The 19,377-nt window shown below is 44.0% G+C and overlaps 3 protein-coding genes across 4 annotated transcripts; 2 read left to right on the top strand and 1 right to left on the bottom strand.

Annotated features, from left to right (window-relative positions):
* Positions 1 to 2,323: 2,323 nt before the first annotated feature.
* CIB3 (calcium and integrin binding family member 3) lies at positions 2,324 to 6,492 on the bottom strand (the record flags this gene model as incomplete). 2 transcript variants are annotated; one of them, XM_084276381.1, is made up of 6 exons in its annotated part: positions 2,324 to 2,345; positions 2,737 to 2,932; positions 3,840 to 3,987; positions 4,375 to 4,486; positions 6,106 to 6,140; positions 6,442 to 6,492. In XM_084276381.1, the coding sequence occupies 6 exons, from the start codon at positions 6,490 to 6,492 to the stop codon at positions 2,324 to 2,326; spliced, it is 564 nt and encodes a 187-aa protein (XP_084132507.1). The 2 variants fall into 2 exon arrangements, with proteins under 2 accessions (XP_084132507.1, XP_084132508.1); XM_084276382.1 differs by lacking the exons at positions 4,375 to 4,486; positions 6,106 to 6,140.
* A 1,505-nt stretch (positions 6,493 to 7,997) lies between these two features.
* On the top strand, positions 7,998 to 9,198 carry FAM32A (family with sequence similarity 32 member A). The gene is made up of 4 exons (XM_084276225.1): positions 7,998 to 8,094; positions 8,183 to 8,321; positions 8,453 to 8,506; positions 8,683 to 9,198. The coding sequence occupies exons 1-4, from the start codon at positions 8,018 to 8,020 to the stop codon at positions 8,749 to 8,751; spliced, it is 339 nt and encodes a 112-aa protein (XP_084132351.1). The 5' UTR covers positions 7,998 to 8,017; the 3' UTR covers positions 8,752 to 9,198.
* Positions 9,199 to 9,644: 446 nt separating this feature from the next.
* AP1M1 (adaptor related protein complex 1 subunit mu 1) lies at positions 9,645 to 18,267 on the top strand (the record flags this gene model as incomplete). The annotated part of the gene is made up of 12 exons (XM_084276510.1): positions 9,645 to 9,686; positions 10,316 to 10,472; positions 10,854 to 10,921; positions 11,475 to 11,605; positions 11,813 to 11,960; positions 12,443 to 12,569; positions 13,229 to 13,371; positions 14,267 to 14,338; positions 14,630 to 14,788; positions 15,420 to 15,545; positions 15,760 to 15,835; positions 16,390 to 18,267. 12 exons carry the CDS (start codon positions 9,645 to 9,647, stop codon positions 16,410 to 16,412), a joined length of 1,272 nt encoding a protein of 423 aa, XP_084132636.1. The 3' UTR covers positions 16,413 to 18,267.
* Between the last annotated feature and the right edge of the window lie 1,110 nt (positions 18,268 to 19,377).

The raw sequence follows: 19,377 nt of genomic DNA, 5'->3' as shown, positions 1-19,377 counted from the left end.
TAAGTTACTCTTTTTGCATCCAGAGCTAACTGTACGTGAATGCTGTTTGTTTAAACTCATGCTGGGTGTTGCACATGTACCTAATTTACAGCATGATTTCCTTTTACAAAAGGATTGGTTCTACTCTGTGAACAACTACATCATTGCCTGATCTCAGGAAGTTTCATGCAGTCCCTGTGACTGCAGTTATTGCTGTACTAGGGCATACAGACTCTGCACAGAACTCAAATGGGTGTCAGCAATATGAAACCTGAAATGCAAGTTAAGACAGGAGAGAGTTCCAGGCAGTGCAGCTGCAGGTGGGCTCAGCTCTGTGTGCTGACATCACACCTTGGACAAGTACAGTATGTAGCTGGTGTTTCCATCACACGATTAAATTACTGTGGTTTTAAAGTATGAATTGTACTGAAAACAACACTCAGAAGAGGGTCTGTGTAAATGCAATAATGTATTTACATGTAAGCTTTCTTTAACTAAAGAGGAAAAAATCTGAAATTAGACAAAAAAAGGTTAAAAACTGAAGAATTGAAGTGGATATGAAAAACTAACAATGCGCTTGCTACACATTCTCTGTGTCTAAATGCCACTAAAATTTCCAGTAGTCAGTTAACACTTGGTTTGTAGAGAAAACAAACCTGGTTTTGAGCATGTTCTCAAATTCCCTTACTTAATGAGTATCATAGAATTCTGTGGTTGACTTTATTTTTGAGGCTGGTTGCAATATTTTGGATAGTCTTCACCCTTTGAGAGGTGTAGATCTGTCAGTAGCTCATCTGTCAGTAAGTGGTGGAACTGCTGTTTTAACACTTGATGTTGTCTGGGTCCTGTGCTGATGGGCACATCTAACATTCCTCAACATCAGAGCCTTACGCCAGCATCAGCCGTTCAGCCTCAGTTTTATAAATCCTATGGATTGTAAGTCTCTTTACTGCTGCTGAGAATCATTTGGTCTCTCCTGCCACGTGGGATGCTGATTATCTCACTGACAATTGTGAAGGGTGTTGTGATGGTGGTGGTTTTGGTTGGTGATCATGCCCAAAAGCTACCGTGATTTCTTGTTCTCTTGGGCTTGAACTGGTGTTTGTGCTGGAGAGGAACTGGACAAACAGCTGCGAAAAGGGTGATCTCCATTTGCACAGGAAGTTTGTAGGGGTTGGGGAAGAATGATGACTGATTTCTGTCTTCATTTAGAGGTGAAATAAAGAGCTGTTCAGTTGAACGTTTATGGTAACGAGCAGTCTGGTTATTTCAGGCTGGTTTCTTTCTTCCACCCATCACTGGAGTGTTTCTGTGGGTAATGAGAGTTTAACAGCCCGGTCTGTCCAGCCTTCCTGCAGGAATCCTGTGCTCTACTCTGAGGGGGAGTTGGGACTTTTGACTTTGTTTGGAAGGGAACTTAATGCATCCCAGGATTTTTAGAAATAACTGTAAATTGTGTTTTTAGAATGACCACTTTTGGCTGCCCCTCCTCCCACGTTACAACTGCTTTCTTAACCACTCCTCATTGATCCTCCTGTTTGTATTAAAACCAAGACTGTTGTTTATTACAGTATGTATGTTTTTACTCTGTTGTACAGGACCCTGAGCACTGCATAAATAAACTTCTTATGAAAAGAGAATTTTACAAACTTAGTTTGCCAGTCTTGTTCCTCATTTGTGCATATAGCTGATTGTATGGAAACCAGGGTGTGTCTAACAAGAGAAAAGAGGGACAGGAGCCCAGGGCAGGCTCTTCTCCTCTTTAAAGTCTGTTGACCATTCATTAGCAATTCTGAAATGTAGAGCTCTGCTCCATGTTCTTCTCAGGACCTGTAAGGGGCTTCTGGGAGGAACTAGGAGGCTGCTTTAGCAAACTGATTCACAGGACCATTTGTTAAAGCTGATCAGAGGAGTTGCTTACCCAATTTTGATTAACCATAACAGTTTTGAATCAATTGTCAAGGTTGTTTTACTGGGAGAGGCATTTTCTTAGGATTTTTTTTAGAAGCTGTTGTTTGGTACAAGTTCCTCTACTACTTGGTGGTGTCTGAACTGTAAGAAACAAGATTCCCCTTTGTCTCGGCTAGATTTGCTCTTGCTGAGGCCAGGGCCAGGGAGGGAGAACAGGGATTTTATTAAATTACAGGGAAATCTTGATGAAGAGCTTAATTAATCATTCTTTTCAAAGAGTTAAAAACAAGAGACTGAGTTCTCTGACTGTTTCAGTTACCAGATACTGTCCGTTTCAGTCCTTTCATTTTGCTTTCTTGGGGACAGTGACCTCAGGTGAAGTGATAGTTGTTGAAGGCTCAAGAAGCATTTCCTTCTGCACGTTCCACTAGATTCAGATCCGGATGTGAAATGTGCTGTTAAAAATAGAAAGTAATGATCACTTATGTATCCCTCTAATCAAAGGGATTCACTGCAAATAATCCTAGGACTGCATGATGAATTGGAAGACTGTTACTCATTGAGTGAGCTAATCTCATATACTCATCAATGGAGCCTAATATTAGCTTTTAAGTTGTGAGGATTTTTGTCATGTGAAATGTGTATCAGAGGTTCAACAAGACAAGAAGCCTCCACACTTTATCAAGCGTCTGTTTTCCCAGTTGTTGCAGTGGGCGCCTCTACTGGGAACTGTCAGGGAAGAGTGATGATCTGTAATGGCTGAGAAGATGTAAAACACCCAATTCAAAGGCTTCTGAAGGAAAGCCTAAAAGCAATTTTATGCTAGAAATGAAAAGCAAGTATTACCTGAGGAAATCTGGAGCTCGTACTATCATATGCTGGAAGTCTTCCAAAGAAAGCAGGCCGTCGTTGTCCACATCGGCTTCATAAATCACCTTCTCACACACCAGTTTAACTTCCTCCGGGGTGAGTTCATGTCGGGTTAATTTGTTGACAGTTTTCTCTAGATCTGATTTGCATATGTAATCATCATTGTTAAAATCTGGCAAAGGAAACAAAATCAAATCTAAGTGACAAAAGGCAGTGCTTTACGTGGTTGATGCCAGCACCTCACAGGGTTTGGTTCTGGGGCCACAGAGTGGTTGTGTAAGTAGAACTTTGAAATCAGAAAGGAAGTCTGGCCGTTACCTGTATCAGCTTGAATGGAAGTTTGAGCAACAAAATAAGAAGCTTGGAATTGTTTCCCCTTATCTAACATAATTGTAAACAGTTTAATCACTAAACATAGTCAAGCCATAATTAAATCATTCTAGCAAATCAGTACTAATGAGCACAAGAACTAGTAAGAAGCCAGAGAACAGGCTGTTCAGTTTTGGAGGGGGGTTCACTTTTTAAACACCTTTGAATCATGTACAGTTTAAATAGCAAAAAAAAAACCCCAAAAAACCTGATATATTGTTTGGCTTCAGCTGATCATAAAGTAACTGAAAACGGGACTGTAAAATAAAAATAAACAAATAAATCTTTACATTTGTCCTTGAAGAAAAAATGCTAGAAGTGTGTTTCTCTGCCTTCCACCTCCCCCTAGCAAAACCACCCTGCAGATTTATGGGCAGCCAAATCCCTTGTGCTGCACTTTCCCAAGCAGCCCCTCAGACAGAAGTATTTCTTACATGTCTACCAACTCTTGAAAACTGCAGATAATTTTGGGTTGTAGATTGTGCAGTAAATCCTAATCCTAAATAACTAACAGAAGAGTAGGAAGAAGAGGATAAAGAAGACCAGGAGTTTACAGGCGAGAGAAAGGACATTGAAATGCAGTGAGAAGAAAAGCTGGATTAAAAACATACCTGACTAGAAATCATATGGTGGCAAAATGGGTACTTTGCATCCCTACATGAAGCTGCAAGATTACCCCAACGTTTACTTTCTCTGCATGCCTCACTCACCATAAATTTTAAAAGCATAATAAGCTTTCAAGTCTCTGGGAGCCATTTCACTCAGCACTGAAAACATGTCCAAAAAATCATCCAAAGTCATGTTGCCATCTCCATCCTCTGAGAAAACCTCTGCTATCCGCTGGCGGAACGGGTTGTCCTGGGAAACAGAACACAGGAGCAAGGGCAGGTCATCTTTGCTACCACCTATTTCAGTGCAGGCAAGACAACTGGAGCAAGATTATTTTTGTTGTAGCTCTTTTTTTTTAGCAAATACTCCCCTTTCTGCTGTTATGTTCTTGCCTAGTGCTGTATCAGAGGTAGACACAGCTGCAGCTGCCTTTAACCTTTGTGCAATTCCAGGGTGTTTTCAGGGTTATCACTAGAAGCTTCCAGAAGGACTCGCTTTCGATAGCCAAAATTGATTTGTATTTCACCCTCCCAGCAATTAGTACCAGATTAATTATTAAAAAAAAAAAAAGAAAAAAAAGAGGCAGATGAAACTGAAATGTGTCACTTGATTCCAGCTGTGTTTCTTGCTCAGTACCTTCAGCTCGGGCATGCTGCCAATGAGTTCATAGGGAAGTGTCACGTCTGGTTTATCGGTGTAGTCGAGTGGAACTAGCTGTGGGGCTAGATCTCGGTATCTGTAGAACAGTCTGAAACAGAAAGGCAGGCGTGTGTTATCCAGGCCACTGAGAACACTGTGTTTGCCTTCTCCATAACATTCTTCACACTTGGCATCCTTTACCAGATGGAAGATACCAGTCACTAAATAGGATTTTGTATGGTCTGTACTTGTTGGTGGGAGATTTAGTATTAAAAAGAAGAGTGTACTGTAACAGGTGAAAAAATACAAACCCCTCATGCTTGAGGAACAACCCAGGCCAGGCAGCCAAACCACTAGATAGTGTTTATCTGAAACCAGATTTTTACAGTTTCAGATTCACTTCCACATTGCCAGCAGTGGTGCTCAGGCATGTGGTGTAATTAGGTTTGTGTTCGTGATAACAAGGCACAAGACCTTCAACCTGAAGCTCCACCCAATCCCTTTCAAAACACACAATAACTTGTTGCAAGGTGAAAGGGATCTGTTTTCCAACTCCACAAGGAATGAAAGATTCAGTTTATATATCAGATTAAAACCCCGAGCGCCTCAAGCCAGTGGCAGGAAGAGAGAGATCTGGGACCACCTCCACCATGTTTTTATCTTCCCATTTTTTTTCCATGGAACTCAGGTTCAAGAGACAGAAAATGTGGATAATAATTTGAATGTATTCACCACTGTTACAGCTTGCTGTTTGTTTCAGTCCTTGTGCTAAAGTAAGGATCCCATTCACAGCTGTTACCAACAAAACAATAGGTCAGAATTTTAAAAAGGCTCCTTATCAATAATAAATGTCTTATGACACAGTTATGGTTCTGGCCTCTATTTACTGTGTGGAAAGGAAACAGATATAGATTTTTATTATTACAGAGGCATTCATATTTTATCCTGTATAGAATTCATACCCAGATGCCATATCAAGGTTCTAAAGGGGAAAGTGGTCCATAAAAAAAACCCTGTCATTCGTGCTCTGCCCTGCAGGGAAATCAGCAAAAAAATACGCAACAACATCTTGAGTGATGCAGAAACTGAACACTTCCCTTTCTGTTAGTACACTGCAGGGTTAGGAAAGGCAAATGCAATTTCAGGAACAGCTATGTTATGACTTGGGTAAGTAAATTTTACAAGAGGAGCACAAATTGATGTTTTCAGAAGCCTCCAAGTCCCTCATGAACAGAACACTGGACGCGTGTTTATCAGATCCTTTGGCCCGAGACTAAACGGAGCTTTCAGTGAGGCTCGTGAAGGCTTCAGGGAAAAATGCCCTTGATGATATAATTATTTACATGAAGACATAAGAAATGTGACTAAAATTTGACCAAGTCATCGTTTTGATAAACCAGGCAAAATATCCCAAAGAATAACAGCATATTTTGAAGTGTTTGTCACAAAACCAGGTGAGGGGAGCATGGAAGTCACTGGCAAAGTATGCACTGAGAATATAACTCGTTACCTTTGTTTCTGACAGACTGCTACCTTGATACAGAATGGAGAATTCTGGCTCAGTTTTGGATAGATTTCATAGGTTTTGTACATTAAAAAACCCCAACAAAACTGATTGCCCAGAGGAATCATTCTAAATTTGTGTAAACGCATTTAAAAATTCTTTTTGAAGTACCTCACCCTCTATGTAACCTGCCTTTAACCACAAAATGCATACACAGGACTCACCTCAGAATTTCTTTCCTTGTAAAGAAAGTGCAGTCCTATGAAATAAGAAAAGATATAACATGTGATGAGAGATTTTAGCATTCGTTGGCCCAAATTTTTTCTCTGTACAGTGACTTCAATGTAATTATATGTGGCCAAGCATAAAAGCTCTTTTTTTTTTTTTTGCATATAATTAGTATTTTATAACCCTTCTTGATGTAAGAATTAAGCTATGATACTAAAATTTTTGCTGTAATTTAGTACTCCTATTTAATAATCTTTAAAAGAGGTTGTTTTAATAAAGCCCTCACCATTATTCAATGTTCTGTCCAAACAGCCACATTATTTGTTTCATACCTGATATGCATCCAGTTGCTCCGGAGTGAAAATGGTTTGCTTGTTGCCCATTTCTGCCTCTGAATGCTGATTCTTGTCCCATCGGTCTGTCCTCAAAGGCACCTTTATAGGAGGTCTGGATATTCAGTTATTAAAGGCTACAACAATGAGGTTCAGGTATAGCAGAGGATCAAGTAACCAGCTTCCCTATTCCACAGGCTGTAAAGTATCATAATAGGAGCGTTTCATCAAATCTTTAGTCTGGTTACTTAAGGCTCTTATCCAGCATCGCTCACCTGTCTGCTGTGTGCAAAACAAAGACTCATGTTACAGTATTTAGCTGAACAACTAATAGCTTCTTGTTTGCCTTTTTGAAGCGGGGGGTAGACTTCGTGGGGTGTGCTTTTTCATTCCTTCAGATAAGTAATCTGAAAAGCATTAGCAATGTCTGTGTGTGAGAACTAAAACCAAATGCTGGAAATTAGCAGTAGTAACTCCCTGTCCATTCCTTCTCCATAACCCTAATGGTAGTTTATACTGGAGGTGGCATCTATAAAGACCCTTATTCTGCATTATCTGCTAATAATTTACTACAGCTAACAAATGATAAACATATGCTGATACATATGTGGCCTTTACACTGAAAATACATGTGAGCATATACTTTATACATGAGAACAGAAATGTTGTTACAGGCTGTATGAAGTATGAAAAACAAGGGGGGGAGGAGGAACTGACTGTACAACTACAGCGTGTGACAGGCTGCTGATTTATTGATCACAGGCAGGCTGAAAAACCTTCGTTTCTGGGTCACTCCTACCATCCAGCTGGATGGGCCCCTCTGTCTAGCAGAAATCCGTTCCGCTTAGAAAAGGAATGCTGGCTGCCTCATGAAATAACCACAGGATTACAGAGTCGTTTGGGTTGGAAGAGACCTTTAAGATCATGGCGTCCAAGTGTTAACAGGGCACCCCCAAGCCCACCGCTCAGCCCTGTTCCCTAGGGGCCACATACATGTATTGTACATACCTCCAAGGAAGCGCCACCACAGCTTCTCTGGGCAGCCTGTTCTAGTGCTTGACAAAGCTTTTGCTGAGGGAAAAATTACAGAATGTCTGTGAAAGAGCTTTGAGATCATCGGGTCCAACCATACCTGTCCTCTACTAACCCATACCCCTCAGCACCTCATGTGCCCGTCTTTTAAACACATCCAGGGTCGGTGACTCAATCCCCTCCCTGAGTAGCCTGTTCCAGCGCCCAATAACCCTTTTGGTGAAGAATTTTCTCCTGATGTCTGACCTGACCCTGCCCTGGCGCAGCTTGAGGCCATTTCCCCTCATCCTTTCACCCGTCGCTAGGGCGAAGAGACCAACCCCCACCTCTCCACACCCTCCTGTCAGGTAATAATTGGGAATTGTTCTGTTCGGCGTGGAAATGGGGGGACTGAGGCTGTTTTAGGAGGGTTTTTCCCGACCCTGCGGACTTTCCTCTCAGGGCGGTTTCAGCTCGCAGCGGCTTCGCCTCAGAGAGGGAGACGACGCAGCAACGGTCCCGCGCGCCGCCAGGGGGCGCTGCAGGGCGCCGCGGCGGAAGCGCTATGGCGGACTACGAGGCGGTGCAGCGCGGGCCGCTGCGGCTGAAGGGGAGCGGCGCGGCCCTGGGGGCCGGCAAGCGGTGAGGCGGCGGCGGGGGACGGGGTGGGGGGTTCACACACCTCGGGGAGCGCAGCCGGGGCTGGGCGCTGACCGCCCTCTGTCCGCAGGAAGAAGAAAAAGGCCAAGGAGAAGGCCCAGATCTTGGAGCAGATCGTGAGCAGCAAGAAGCAGGAGGAGGAGAAGAAGCGCGGCCTGGACAAGCGGACCCCGGCGCAGGTGGCCTACGAGAAGATGCAGGAGAAGCGGGTAGGGATGTGGGGCGGCCCTGCCTGGGCCAGGCCCCGTTTGGGTGCTCGGGCTGTGTGTATAAAATCCCCGATGTGCCCCCGAGGGCTCCGACTGCTGGAGTAACCGGTGCCTCTTGTGTCTTCCTCCAGCAAATGGAGAGGATCCTGAAGAAGGCATCGAAAACCCATAAGCAGAGAGTGGAGGTGAGCTAAACCATACTGATTTACTCGGACCATTGTTTGTTTACCAGTATGCAGGCTTGTTAGGCTGGTGGAGCTGTTCTGCCTTCACAAAACACAGCAGTGGCAGGGCAGAGGGTTCAACGGTGGAGATGTCAACACCAAAAACTAAACATCTTCCTTCTCTTTCTCTCCCCTAGGACTTCAACAGGCACTTGGATACCCTAACTGAGCATTACGACATCCCGAAAGTCAGCTGGACGAAGTGAATGGACTGTACTTCAGGGCTTTGGATCGGAGTTGTGTTCTGTTTGTATTGAACGGGGCTGCCATGTAAATCTGTGTATCCACCATACTGAATGCTTAATATACCTCCTGAACGTTTATGACTCTGTACTATCCTATTCCATTGTTGTTTGGCTGGTTTTTAAACCAAGTATTCAACAAATTCCTCTTGGCTGACGAGCTCTGATTTATGTATGTGCAGAGGGCTTTTTTTTATTCTCTAGTACACCCAGTGGGCTTAGGGCCAGAACTGATTGCTGTGAGCCAGCTGGGCCATACTAACAGTTCTCCTGTTGGAAGTGGAAAGCCCAACAGTCTCACGTAGCACTGGCTGCTGGGGCGAGTTGTATAGTTTATTTCTGCATAGAGGAACAGGAGAGGGCTGCTGTAAATTGTAACTTCAGTGTAACTTATTAAAATATTGGCTTCCACCCTCTTCTGGTGCTGACTCACCTCTGAAATGTGCGATAAACACAGTTGTCTGTGCAGGGAGCTTCTGAAGGGGCACCCCTGTCCTGACAACTCTTCCCTGACCTCACCCTGCTGCCGGCGCTGGCTGCGCCCCGGGGGCCTCTCCGTGTCTGCCTGGGGCTCCCGCCTCAGGCTGCCCAAACCTCCCCCCACGGGCTGTGGCCCCTCGTCCCAGGGCCGTTTCCAACCCCCCACCGGGACTATTTAACTCTCGGTGAGTCACCATGTTCTTCCGCCAGTGCGGGGCAGCACTGCGCGCGTATCTCCCTCAGCCCCCCCCCCCCTCCGCGCCGGTGCCGGGCCTCGCTTCGTCACTTCCTGCCGGAAGTGCGGTGCGGGAAGCGGAAGTCGGTCGGTGTGTCTGTGGCCCGGGGACACGGCGGCCCGGGCGGGCGGCGGTGGGGCGATGTCGGCCAGCGCCGTCTACGTGCTGGACCTGAAGGGGAAGGTGAGGCCCGGGCCGTGGCGGTCTCTGCAGGGCCGAAGTGGAGGCGCCTCCCTCGCCTCGGGCTGCCGCGGGGGCCGGGCACGCTGCGGTCGGTGAGGGGCCCCGATCTGGCGGGGCAGCCCCGGCCTCAGCGGGAGCCGCTTTCCCCTGCCCTGCCCCTCCCTGCAGCCAGCAAGGCATCGTCTGGCCCTGCGGGCCTGAGCTGCGAGAGGGGAGCCCTGCATCCCCCCCTTGCAGGTAGAGGCGCAGGGGGAGGAGGCCGCTGGTAGCAGGGCCCTTGGGCATCCCATCTGGGCTAATTAACCTCCGCAGTAATTGCAGGTAGCCTGTCCCAGGGGACTTGTGCGTTTTCCCATCTCGTTAGGGCATGTGCAGCAGTAGGTGAACAATAGGCCCGGAAAACATTAGCACAGGGCTTTGCACTGAGAGCTTCAGATTTGCATCCCAATCAGCAAAGTGCCTCAGCGCTGTGCCTGGCACTGACACCCTGCACAGAGGCTGGAGGGAGGCTTGGCGGCTTCTTTACAGTCATCTCAGTTTTCCAAGCACCTGCTGTGTGGGTTTTGCAGGGTAACATCGCCTCCTGAAAGGGGGGAAATCCAGGGGCTGTATGAATCCTCTCTTTGTAGGTTCTGATCTGTCGGAATTACCGTGGAGATGTGGACATGTCAGAGGTGGAGCACTTCATGCCCATCCTCATGGAGAAGGAGGAAGAGGGGACGCTCTCTCCTATCCTAGCACACGGGGGAGTTCGCTTCATGTGGATCAAACATAACAACTTATATCGTATCCTTTGCACCACAGACAGCTTGGCTGGGCTGATACACCCAGTGCTGCTGCTATTGTGGTGGTTGTTTGTATTTAAATGCAAAGCTAGAGAGTGGGTGAGGTGACCTAAGGAGGCTCCCTTAAATGACATCATTCTGTTTTACATAGTATCACCTACACCACCAGCTCAGGGTGCAGAAAACTATTTACTTTAGTTTTATTCTTAAGAAATTGTTTCCTGAATGCTTATCTTCATATGTCATTGTGCCAGAGGTACTCTTAATTAATTAACTAACTCAGGGGTTTTTTGGCAGCACTAATTGCCTAAAGGCTTTTAAAAAGCTGCTGTAGTAAAACCTTGTTGACTGTGAATGCATTTTCCTGAACATTCTTTATCAGTTGTTGCTACTTCTAAGAAAAATGCTTGTGTATCACTGGTGTTTTCATTTTTATATAAAGTAGTTCAGGTGAGTATGCCATCTCAGAACTACCCTCTGCCTTTCCAGTTCAGTGTAGATCTAAATAGAATTATGTAGAGCTTTTTCATTTCCAAAGAACACTGGTAATAGCATTTTTTACTTTATATTTGATTATTTTATAGAACCCTCTTCCTAACCACTAATAATGGAATTGATATTTTGTAGCTGAGTAGGCAAAGGATGTGACACAATGCTGTAAGTAGTTGCACAAGACCTGAGAACTGAGAGGAGAACTGTGAACTTGATGCATGGGTAGTGGTGTATCACACAGATTTGGTGTTTGGTTCATCTGTACCTGCATGAAAAATATTTTCTCCAGAATAAATATTTTTCATACTAGTCAGAGTTGCTTCTAGGATTCTCTAGCTCTCTTCTAATTGAGGGGGGTTATCTTCTGAACAGAATGCTGTTTGTGAATTATGGGCTTTGATTTGGGGCTCTGTAAAACAATGACTATTTTAGCTGCAGGAACACATTGTGAACGTGCTGTGCTTCCTCAGCTAACGTCCTCCTTTCCCTCCCTCCTGTTATTTTGTTTCAGGTTTTTTCTGAGTATTTCAAGGAGTTGGAAGAAGAGAGCATTAGGGATAATTTCGTTATTATTTATGAGTTGTTAGATGAGCTTATGGATTTTGGTTATCCACAGACCACTGATAGTAAAATCTTACAAGAGTAAGTATTGCTCTGCATCACTCCCAGTGACAACCCCCTTGGGAAGTGCTGAGCATTCTTCCTTACACAAACAAATATCTAAATATTAAAAAATAATGCTCAATAAAGTGTCACTTGGTTGTATGAAACTTGTTGCTGGCATGAATCTGCCACTAATCTGCTTCAAAAGTTGCAGAGTATAACTCTCCTTTTTCCCTGGCTGTGAAGGTACATCACTCAGGAAGGGCACAAACTTGAAACTGGAGCTCCACGTCCACCTGCCACTGTTACAAATGCTGTTTCATGGAGATCAGAAGGGATAAAATACAGGAAAAATGAAGTGTTCCTGGATGTCATAGAGTCTGTTAACCTTTTGGTGGGTACCTTTGCAGTGAGAATTCATAGTCACAGAATGTGTTGTGTTGGAAGGGAGCTTTAAAGGTCCCCTAGTCCAACGCCCAGCAGGAAGCAGGGACACCTGCAACTAGGTCAGGGAATTAGAGTGGGAAGTGTTGGAAAGAGCTTTGGAAAGTGCAGATTTCTTTGAAAACCTGCAAGGGGACAATAAAAAGTCAGAGTGGCTGTGACTGCTGTACTGTGATGCGCAGAAGGGTGTTAGTCACCACGACTGAGTATCCCTGAGGACATCCAGTAGACAGATAAGGCTTTCCTTGGATGCATTGCTGGTTTCTGATACCCTGTCCTCCTCCACCTCTGCCTCCCTGACCTAATTCTCCTCTACTGGATTAACGTAGGAGAAAGACCTATGAGAAGACATGGGCATGGCTTGGGAGCGTTGCTTGGTGTTGTGTCACATCACATCAGAGCAGCCTCACTTTCCTTTCCCTCTCTGTTCAGGTCAGTGCCAATGGGAACGTGTTACGGAGCGAGATCGTCGGGTCCATTAAGATGCGAGTGTTTCTCTCGGGAATGCCCGAGCTGCGCCTCGGCCTGAACGACAAAGTTCTCTTTGATAACACAGGCCGTAAGTATATCAGTCATAGCTTGGGAATCAGGAAAGCTGCTCTCTGGAGTCTTGTGTTTTGGGATGCTTGAGGTTCAGCTGAAAAGATTTGTTGTAAGCTGACAGAAATCCTCCCCTTAGCAGCGTAGAAATAGACTGTTGTGGTTTTACCCTGGCTGAGAGCAGAGATCCATGCAGCTGCCTGCTCTTTAAAGGAAAAGAGGAGGGGGAGAATTGGGGGGGGGGGGGTGTGGGGGGGTGTGAGGGAAGGGATGGGAAAAGGAAGGGGCAAATAACAACCCCAAAACCAAGAAACCAAAAACCCGTGAGTTGGGATAAGGATATTGTACTAGAATAGCAGAAAGATAAAATATAACAATGATAACAGGACTTTAGAGCAAAAAAGATATGAAACTGGTGATACACAATGCAGTTGCTCACCTGGGTCTTGGGTGCCACCGCCAAGGGAAGATGGAATGCTACAGTAACACAGGGTAGCCATCAAGGCTTCCTCATCTCTCTTCTTTGAGATTTCTTAGTGCTAAAACCCTCCAGCAAGCTAAAGGAAATCCTGGCTGTAAGGGAGGAATGTCAGCAGAGAGCTGCTTTGCCTGGAACTGGCTGTGATAAGGCTGTGGCTGTCATTTGTGTAGCACCTTGAAACGTGTGTTTTTTGCTAGGTGGCAAAAGTAAATCAGTAGAACTGGAAGATGTAAAGTTTCACCAGTGTGTGCGTTTGTCTCGCTTTGAAAACGACAGGACCATCTCTTTCATTCCCCCTGATGGAGAGTTTGAGCTCATGTCGTATCGGCTGAACACCCATGTAAGTCTGGATGTATGGATTTCATTGTTTGTGGCTGGTTTAGGTGGGAGGCAGATCTGCTGATGGCTTTCTCTTTAACTATTTTTTCCCCTTAAAAGTGGGGGCAGCATAGTAGTTCTCAGCCCAACCGTTATTAGCAAAGCTTCGTGCTCAGCCTCTGGAGGAAGTAAGAATGAGTTTAGAAATAACTTGGCAATAACTCTCATTTTTGACTACAATTGAAACTGTCTCTGAAATAACCTTCCTGTCATGACTTTTGGTTTTAGCTCACTAGTGATGAAACGTCAGTGGGGCAATCCATTGTGCTTGGCAGCAGCAGTATTTATGTCATTTCACTGTATTAAAGCACTCCAGCAGCGGTGATGAGGGATAAGCTTCCCTTTCAGCAAAGGAAGAACTCAATACAGAGGAGATCTGCACTGTGCAGCTGTGACAGGAGACAACACGTCAAGAGTTTACTATTAGTTTTAATGGTGGTAGTTTGATAATAGGGACTAAACCCTGTCCTGTAATAGGGACTAAACCATGACAAGCCCTAAAAATAAGGCCCAGCGTTATTTTTAGGGCTTGTCATGGTTTAGTCCCTATTAGCAGCTATTTTGGAATGTGGTTGTTGTTAGGTAGTAGTGTGAGGTATGCCTTTCAAGCCTGTAATTCTCGTAACACTTGCACGTTGGTGCATCAGTGCTGACTCATTTGTATAACTGGTTTTGGTTTTTATTTTTTTTTTTAAAGAAAACCAGCAACTTGTTTGTCATTTCCATCACCACAGACTTTCTGTTGTCTCTGGGGCTCACGTGTTGAGCGTAGTTTTATAGGGAAGCAACACTCTCACAACGGTGTCAAAGTAAAACCTACAGCTGTTAAGTGGGTGTTTTTTTCCCCCCCCCTTTAGGTAAAACCACTCATCTGGATCGAGTCTGTGATTGAGAAACATTCCCACAGCCGCATCGAGTACATGATCAAGGTCAGAAATCCCAAATTATTATGGATCATTTTTGGTCTTTTATTTCATTTGTTCTCAAAACTTGCCCAGAAGTATGTGCCTTTCTTGTGCAAGTATTTAGTGTTTCTGTGGGACTTGCATCTCTTTGAAAACTTCACTCCAAAGTTACGACCTCTGTGTTACAGTTCTGTTTCTCAGAACGTAGATTGGGCTGGAAGGGGGGATTGTGTGCCTCGTGGGCTCTGAGCTCTCCAGCATGATGGAAATATTAGAGGTTTGCTTTTCTGATTATTTTTTATGATTATTCTTTAGGCAAAGAGTCAGTTTAAGCGCAGATCAACTGCCAACAATGTGGAGATTCACATTCCAGTCCCCAATGACGCGGACTCGCCAAAGTTTAAAACCACTGTTGGAAGTGTCAAATGGGTTCCAGAGAACAGTGAAATCGTCTGGTCCATTAAATCTTTTCCAGTAAGGATTTTCAGTCTTATCTCTTATGGTACTTCTACTGTTTTATGAATGTTCAGACTCTGCCTAAAGCAAATTCTAATACTATGGGACAAGTAGTGCTGGCCACTGCTTCTTTTCCCTTGGATGAAGGATTGGAACTGGCTAATAGATAATTAAGATACTGTTGCTTATATTTAACTGGAGTAATTTTTCAGAACTAGGTTAGAGAGCGGATTTTTGAGCGCTGGCTCTGGATGGTGTAATGCCTTGGCCTAGATTTAGCAGCAGCTGTTTTAGTTTGTCTGACTGTGCTTCTTGGGTGGTTCCATGAGCATGAGCTCTTGCGAATGCTAACGATGTGGCATGGTACAGCTGCCTGTCACCATTTATTCAGAATGGTCAACAGCACCCTGTTCTTTTAGAGTGCAAGGCTGGAAGAAAATGAATTATGCCTCAGGCTGGTCTTAATTTGATCTGCATCTTGAAACAGAAAAAAAAAAAGTATTTTTGAAATAAAAATAAGTGCTCACTTTTAAGCCCAAGAGAAGAGCTGCAATGAATAGTGGAGTTCAGCAATTTGGGAAAACTGCTTGTTGCAATTTTGGAGGTTGTTTTTGTTTCAAGAAAACAATAAACCTGTCCTTTTGGGTAGGGTGGAAAAGAATACCTGATGAGAGCTCACTTCGGACTTCCAAGCGTTGAAGCTGAAGATAAGGAAGGGAAGCCTCCCATTAGTGTAAAGTTTGAGATTCCTTATTTCACCACTTCAGGAATCCAGGTTAGTAGCTGAAAACAGAAATACCAGCAAGTTAACATGCTAGGCTTTTAACACACAAGTTTTCCTCATCTTCTGGATGATTCCTTTTCAGTGTTATCCATAAAACACAGTTTTTAATTAAAAATAATAATAATTGTGTGTTTGTTTGGGGTTTGTTTTGCTAAATGCTGCTTGGCTGACAGGACTTTCATTTCCTAACGACCTTTCTTTCCAGGTTCGCTACTTAAAGATAATTGAGAAGAGTGGCTACCAGGCTCTCCCGTGGGTTCGTTACATCACCCAGAATGGAGGTGAGTGGCAGGCAGCAACCTACAGGCTCCTCTCCATCTCACCTGTTTTATTTCTCCAGCATACACATTGAAACATGTATATATTTCAGTATTCTATATTGAAATACAGCTTCCTCGTGTTCCCCAGTACTAACCAGTATGGTTTAGATACATGCCAGGCACATGCTGCTTTTCTTGTTTTGGTGCCTTAACGATGGGAGAGCCCAGTAATGCTGCTCAAGTGTGCTGTAGTTAAGCTGGGGAGATTTTGGAATATAAATCTGAACAGAAATTGCACACACACATGCCTCTGCCAGCTCCCTGCTTAAAGGTACTAGATGATTTGTGAGTGAGAGCAGTGGGGTTTCTGGTGGTTTCGCTAATTAACTTTTCCTGGCTTGGAAGCACGACTGCCTGCAGTTGCATTCAGCGCTTTAGAGACCGTTTTCCTGGCTGTTCCACACAAAAATTTGGATTTACATTGCTTCATCCCAGTTTACTCATCTGCTTTCCTACCTTCAGTGAGACAACTTACTAAAACAGGTTTTTTGGTGTTTTTTCTCCCCCCTTTGCAGACTACCAGCTTCGAACACAGTAACACACCTCCCAAGCACCACAGGCGACCAAACTTCAGGCGTAGGATTTGTTTGCAGAAGCTTCTGTGGTACTGAGAGCTGTGAATGTTGTTGCCAAGGGTCTTGTTTCTGCAATCATGGATTGGCAGGAGAAAGATTGGAAATTTACTGTTTTCAATAATGTGTTTGAGCATTTGAACCATTAGTATTGATTGTGTGAATATTTATTTCATTCTTAGAACGTGCTGATCTTGCTGCTAAATGCTAATTACGTTAGGAGTAGCAGTTACCTTGCAGAGCCAGGAGTACAGACTGAACCTTGAGAATGTCTTGTCAAAGCCTTGTCCGTTACATCCACAGAGTTTCTCATATTTGTAGGGTCTCTAAAGACATTGGCAGCATTATGCTATGAGTTAGGGAGTTGATTGTGCAATTAAATGACTGCTGAACACTTAGTTGGATTTAGCCCAAGGTATTTATTTTTTTTCTGGGCATATGGGTGCCTTAACTCATTGGAAGCTCTGTTACCTTATCAAAACTTGCAGGATATGAGTTAAATCTATCTGAAGTAAAAAATAAATCATTCTGTGTGGTTTTAAACCAAACAATATGACAGAACAACTTGAGGTGAGGGGTTTGGAAACACAAGTGTGGTGAGTTAAAGACTTAAGTTAACTGAGAGCAAGAGATCACAGAAGTAAATGTCTGTGGGAGCTTCTCTGTGGAAGCAGGATGATTGCTACTTCAAGTTAGGTGAAATGGCAGACTTGAGGAGTTTCAACCCTGTGATACTGACAGGGCATGAAAACCCTATGCCAATTGACTAATATTTGCTTTTTTAAAAGAAATTCTGTTCATAAAACAAGCTCCAAACTGTAATAGGCAGGCATAAGACCTTAGATTAATTTAATAAATTAAAAAAAAGACCAAAACAGTTTTGGAGATGATGAAATTGGGTAGGAAGATTGGGGGGGGTTCTATGTTTCCAGTTAATAGTAGCCTACTCCAACCTCTTCCTAAAAATCGATTGTTGTTTATGAAGAGGCTGATAAAAAACCAGTTGCCATCTTTCTTCCAGCTTGCCTTTGTGTTAATTTAGGGCAGATATTTCCTTTTTTTGCTGTAGTTTGCTAGTATTGTTTAACTTTGCCCTAAGGAGGAGGTGCTTTCTTTCTCAGTCTTTTCTGTTTGTAAACAAAATGCTACTCTTAAGTTCCTGGCAGAACGGCCAACAGTTCAGAATGTCATACTTAAAGGTATTATTTTTTTTTACATGCTATTTTGGGTTTTTTCTGAGAAGCTAAGCCTGGCCTGGGTGTACATAATTATTTTCATTTGTCAGAGAAATTTTGACAGTTATCAGTATTTTCTTCAAACAACTTCTAGAATGTTTTGGGTTGAATTTAGTACTGTTGACAGGCTAAATTTAAACCCTCATAGCCTAAATACATGTGACATAACACACTGCAAGGTTCTCCACACCGTTCTCTTGACAAGCCTTGACTCTCCCACAAGACTGAGGAGAAACTTCAGTCCACTAAACCTTGATAGGTGAGGTATATGCACAGATATATCTATATGCTGTTAAGAAATAAAACCTGAATTCCCTTGTGATGCAGCTGCTGTAATATTACAGGAGGATTTGCCTTGGGAAGGACTGATGGTGAGAGGTATCCAGGCAATCACTGGGCAGCTGCTTTGGCAGCAGCAGGTGTGGACATGTATATTCTGGAGTAAGGTTACTGTATGTGTCACCCAACAAGCTTGATGTTAAATTAAATCGTCTTGTTCAAGATTTTGGTTCCACTACTCATTTTCATTTGAACAATTAAGCTTATGACTGGACTAAACCTTTTTATATTAAAACTGTAACTGGTTGACAAATGGCTTTCTGATGGCTCTGTTCTTCCAAGTGTTTGACTTAGTTACTGGCCTGTAAAATGTGGCTCTTGGGAGCCTCGTTTGTTTTCTCATTGAAGGTTGTACCTTGTGGATCAGAATGGTGTTTTCTCCTGTTTTGTTACAGTTTGACTGGGTTTTGATGCTGGGGCATCAGCTGTGCTTGTCCAGGAAGGGCAAGAAGTCCTTTTGGGAGCAGTTGCACCTCACTATTCTTTGTTCAGTTTGATCTACAGCAAGTGGTATCCCCTCATCTTAAGAGGACCTTGACTGTTCTGATAGCAGCCTAATGAGTGGAACTGAGCTCATAGGAGCTGGAAGTTACTTGTCAGTTTTTGGTAAAGAAAAGGAGTACAAAATATCTGCTTTTTCATTGTTCTCTGCAAAATATGCACGTGCACCATAAAATCAGTGCTTGTTTGCACCCTCTTCTGTTTCAGAAAGCAAAAGACCCACCTCTTCATCCTCAAACCATGGGGTCCCTGTGTCCTCACACAGCTGTGATATCATCCTGTCGCAAACTCTGGTTCAAGGAGTGACTCTTTATGTAATCTGTTCTTGCAGCAGCTGCTCAATCCTCCTCAGCTCAGTGGCCTCTCTTCTTTGCCTGATGTGGAAAACCATAAATTCAACGGTCTGGCCCTGGGTTACAGATAACTGCCTAATAGAAAGTACTTTAAAAAGACAATTTGCATAATTCGGATCAGTATCTGTGTTCAGCTCTGTGTAGTTTCATAGCTCTGTTACCTGGAACGTGGCACACTGAAAGGCTGAACTCAGATGGCTGCACACACACCCGTTCCAATGCTAACCCAGCAGTGTTTAAATGCTCATTGCAGCCTTGTTTGTGTAGTAAGTGCAGAAGCAGCCTATTTATTCTCAGCAAGACCTGTCCCCCCCCCCCGCTCCATCCTTACCACGCTCTGCTGGCTCCGATTATTTGCACAGCAGGAAGCGTTCCCCTCTCACCTCCTGCCCAGGTATGCAAAACTAACCTCATCTACGCATTGTTTAATTGCTGCCTGATGAGATAGCTGTTCCTCAAGGTGCGTCAGAGTGGAGTAAATAGGTAGCTTGACTTCCTGTCGC

Source organism: Gallinula chloropus (assembly GCF_964237585.1).
Source record: "Gallinula chloropus genome assembly, chromosome: 28".
In the NCBI taxonomy this organism is placed as follows: domain Eukaryota; kingdom Metazoa; phylum Chordata; class Aves; order Gruiformes; family Rallidae; genus Gallinula; species Gallinula chloropus.
Note: the sequence above shows the minus strand (reverse complement) of the source record. Positions and strands in the feature narration are given on the sequence as shown.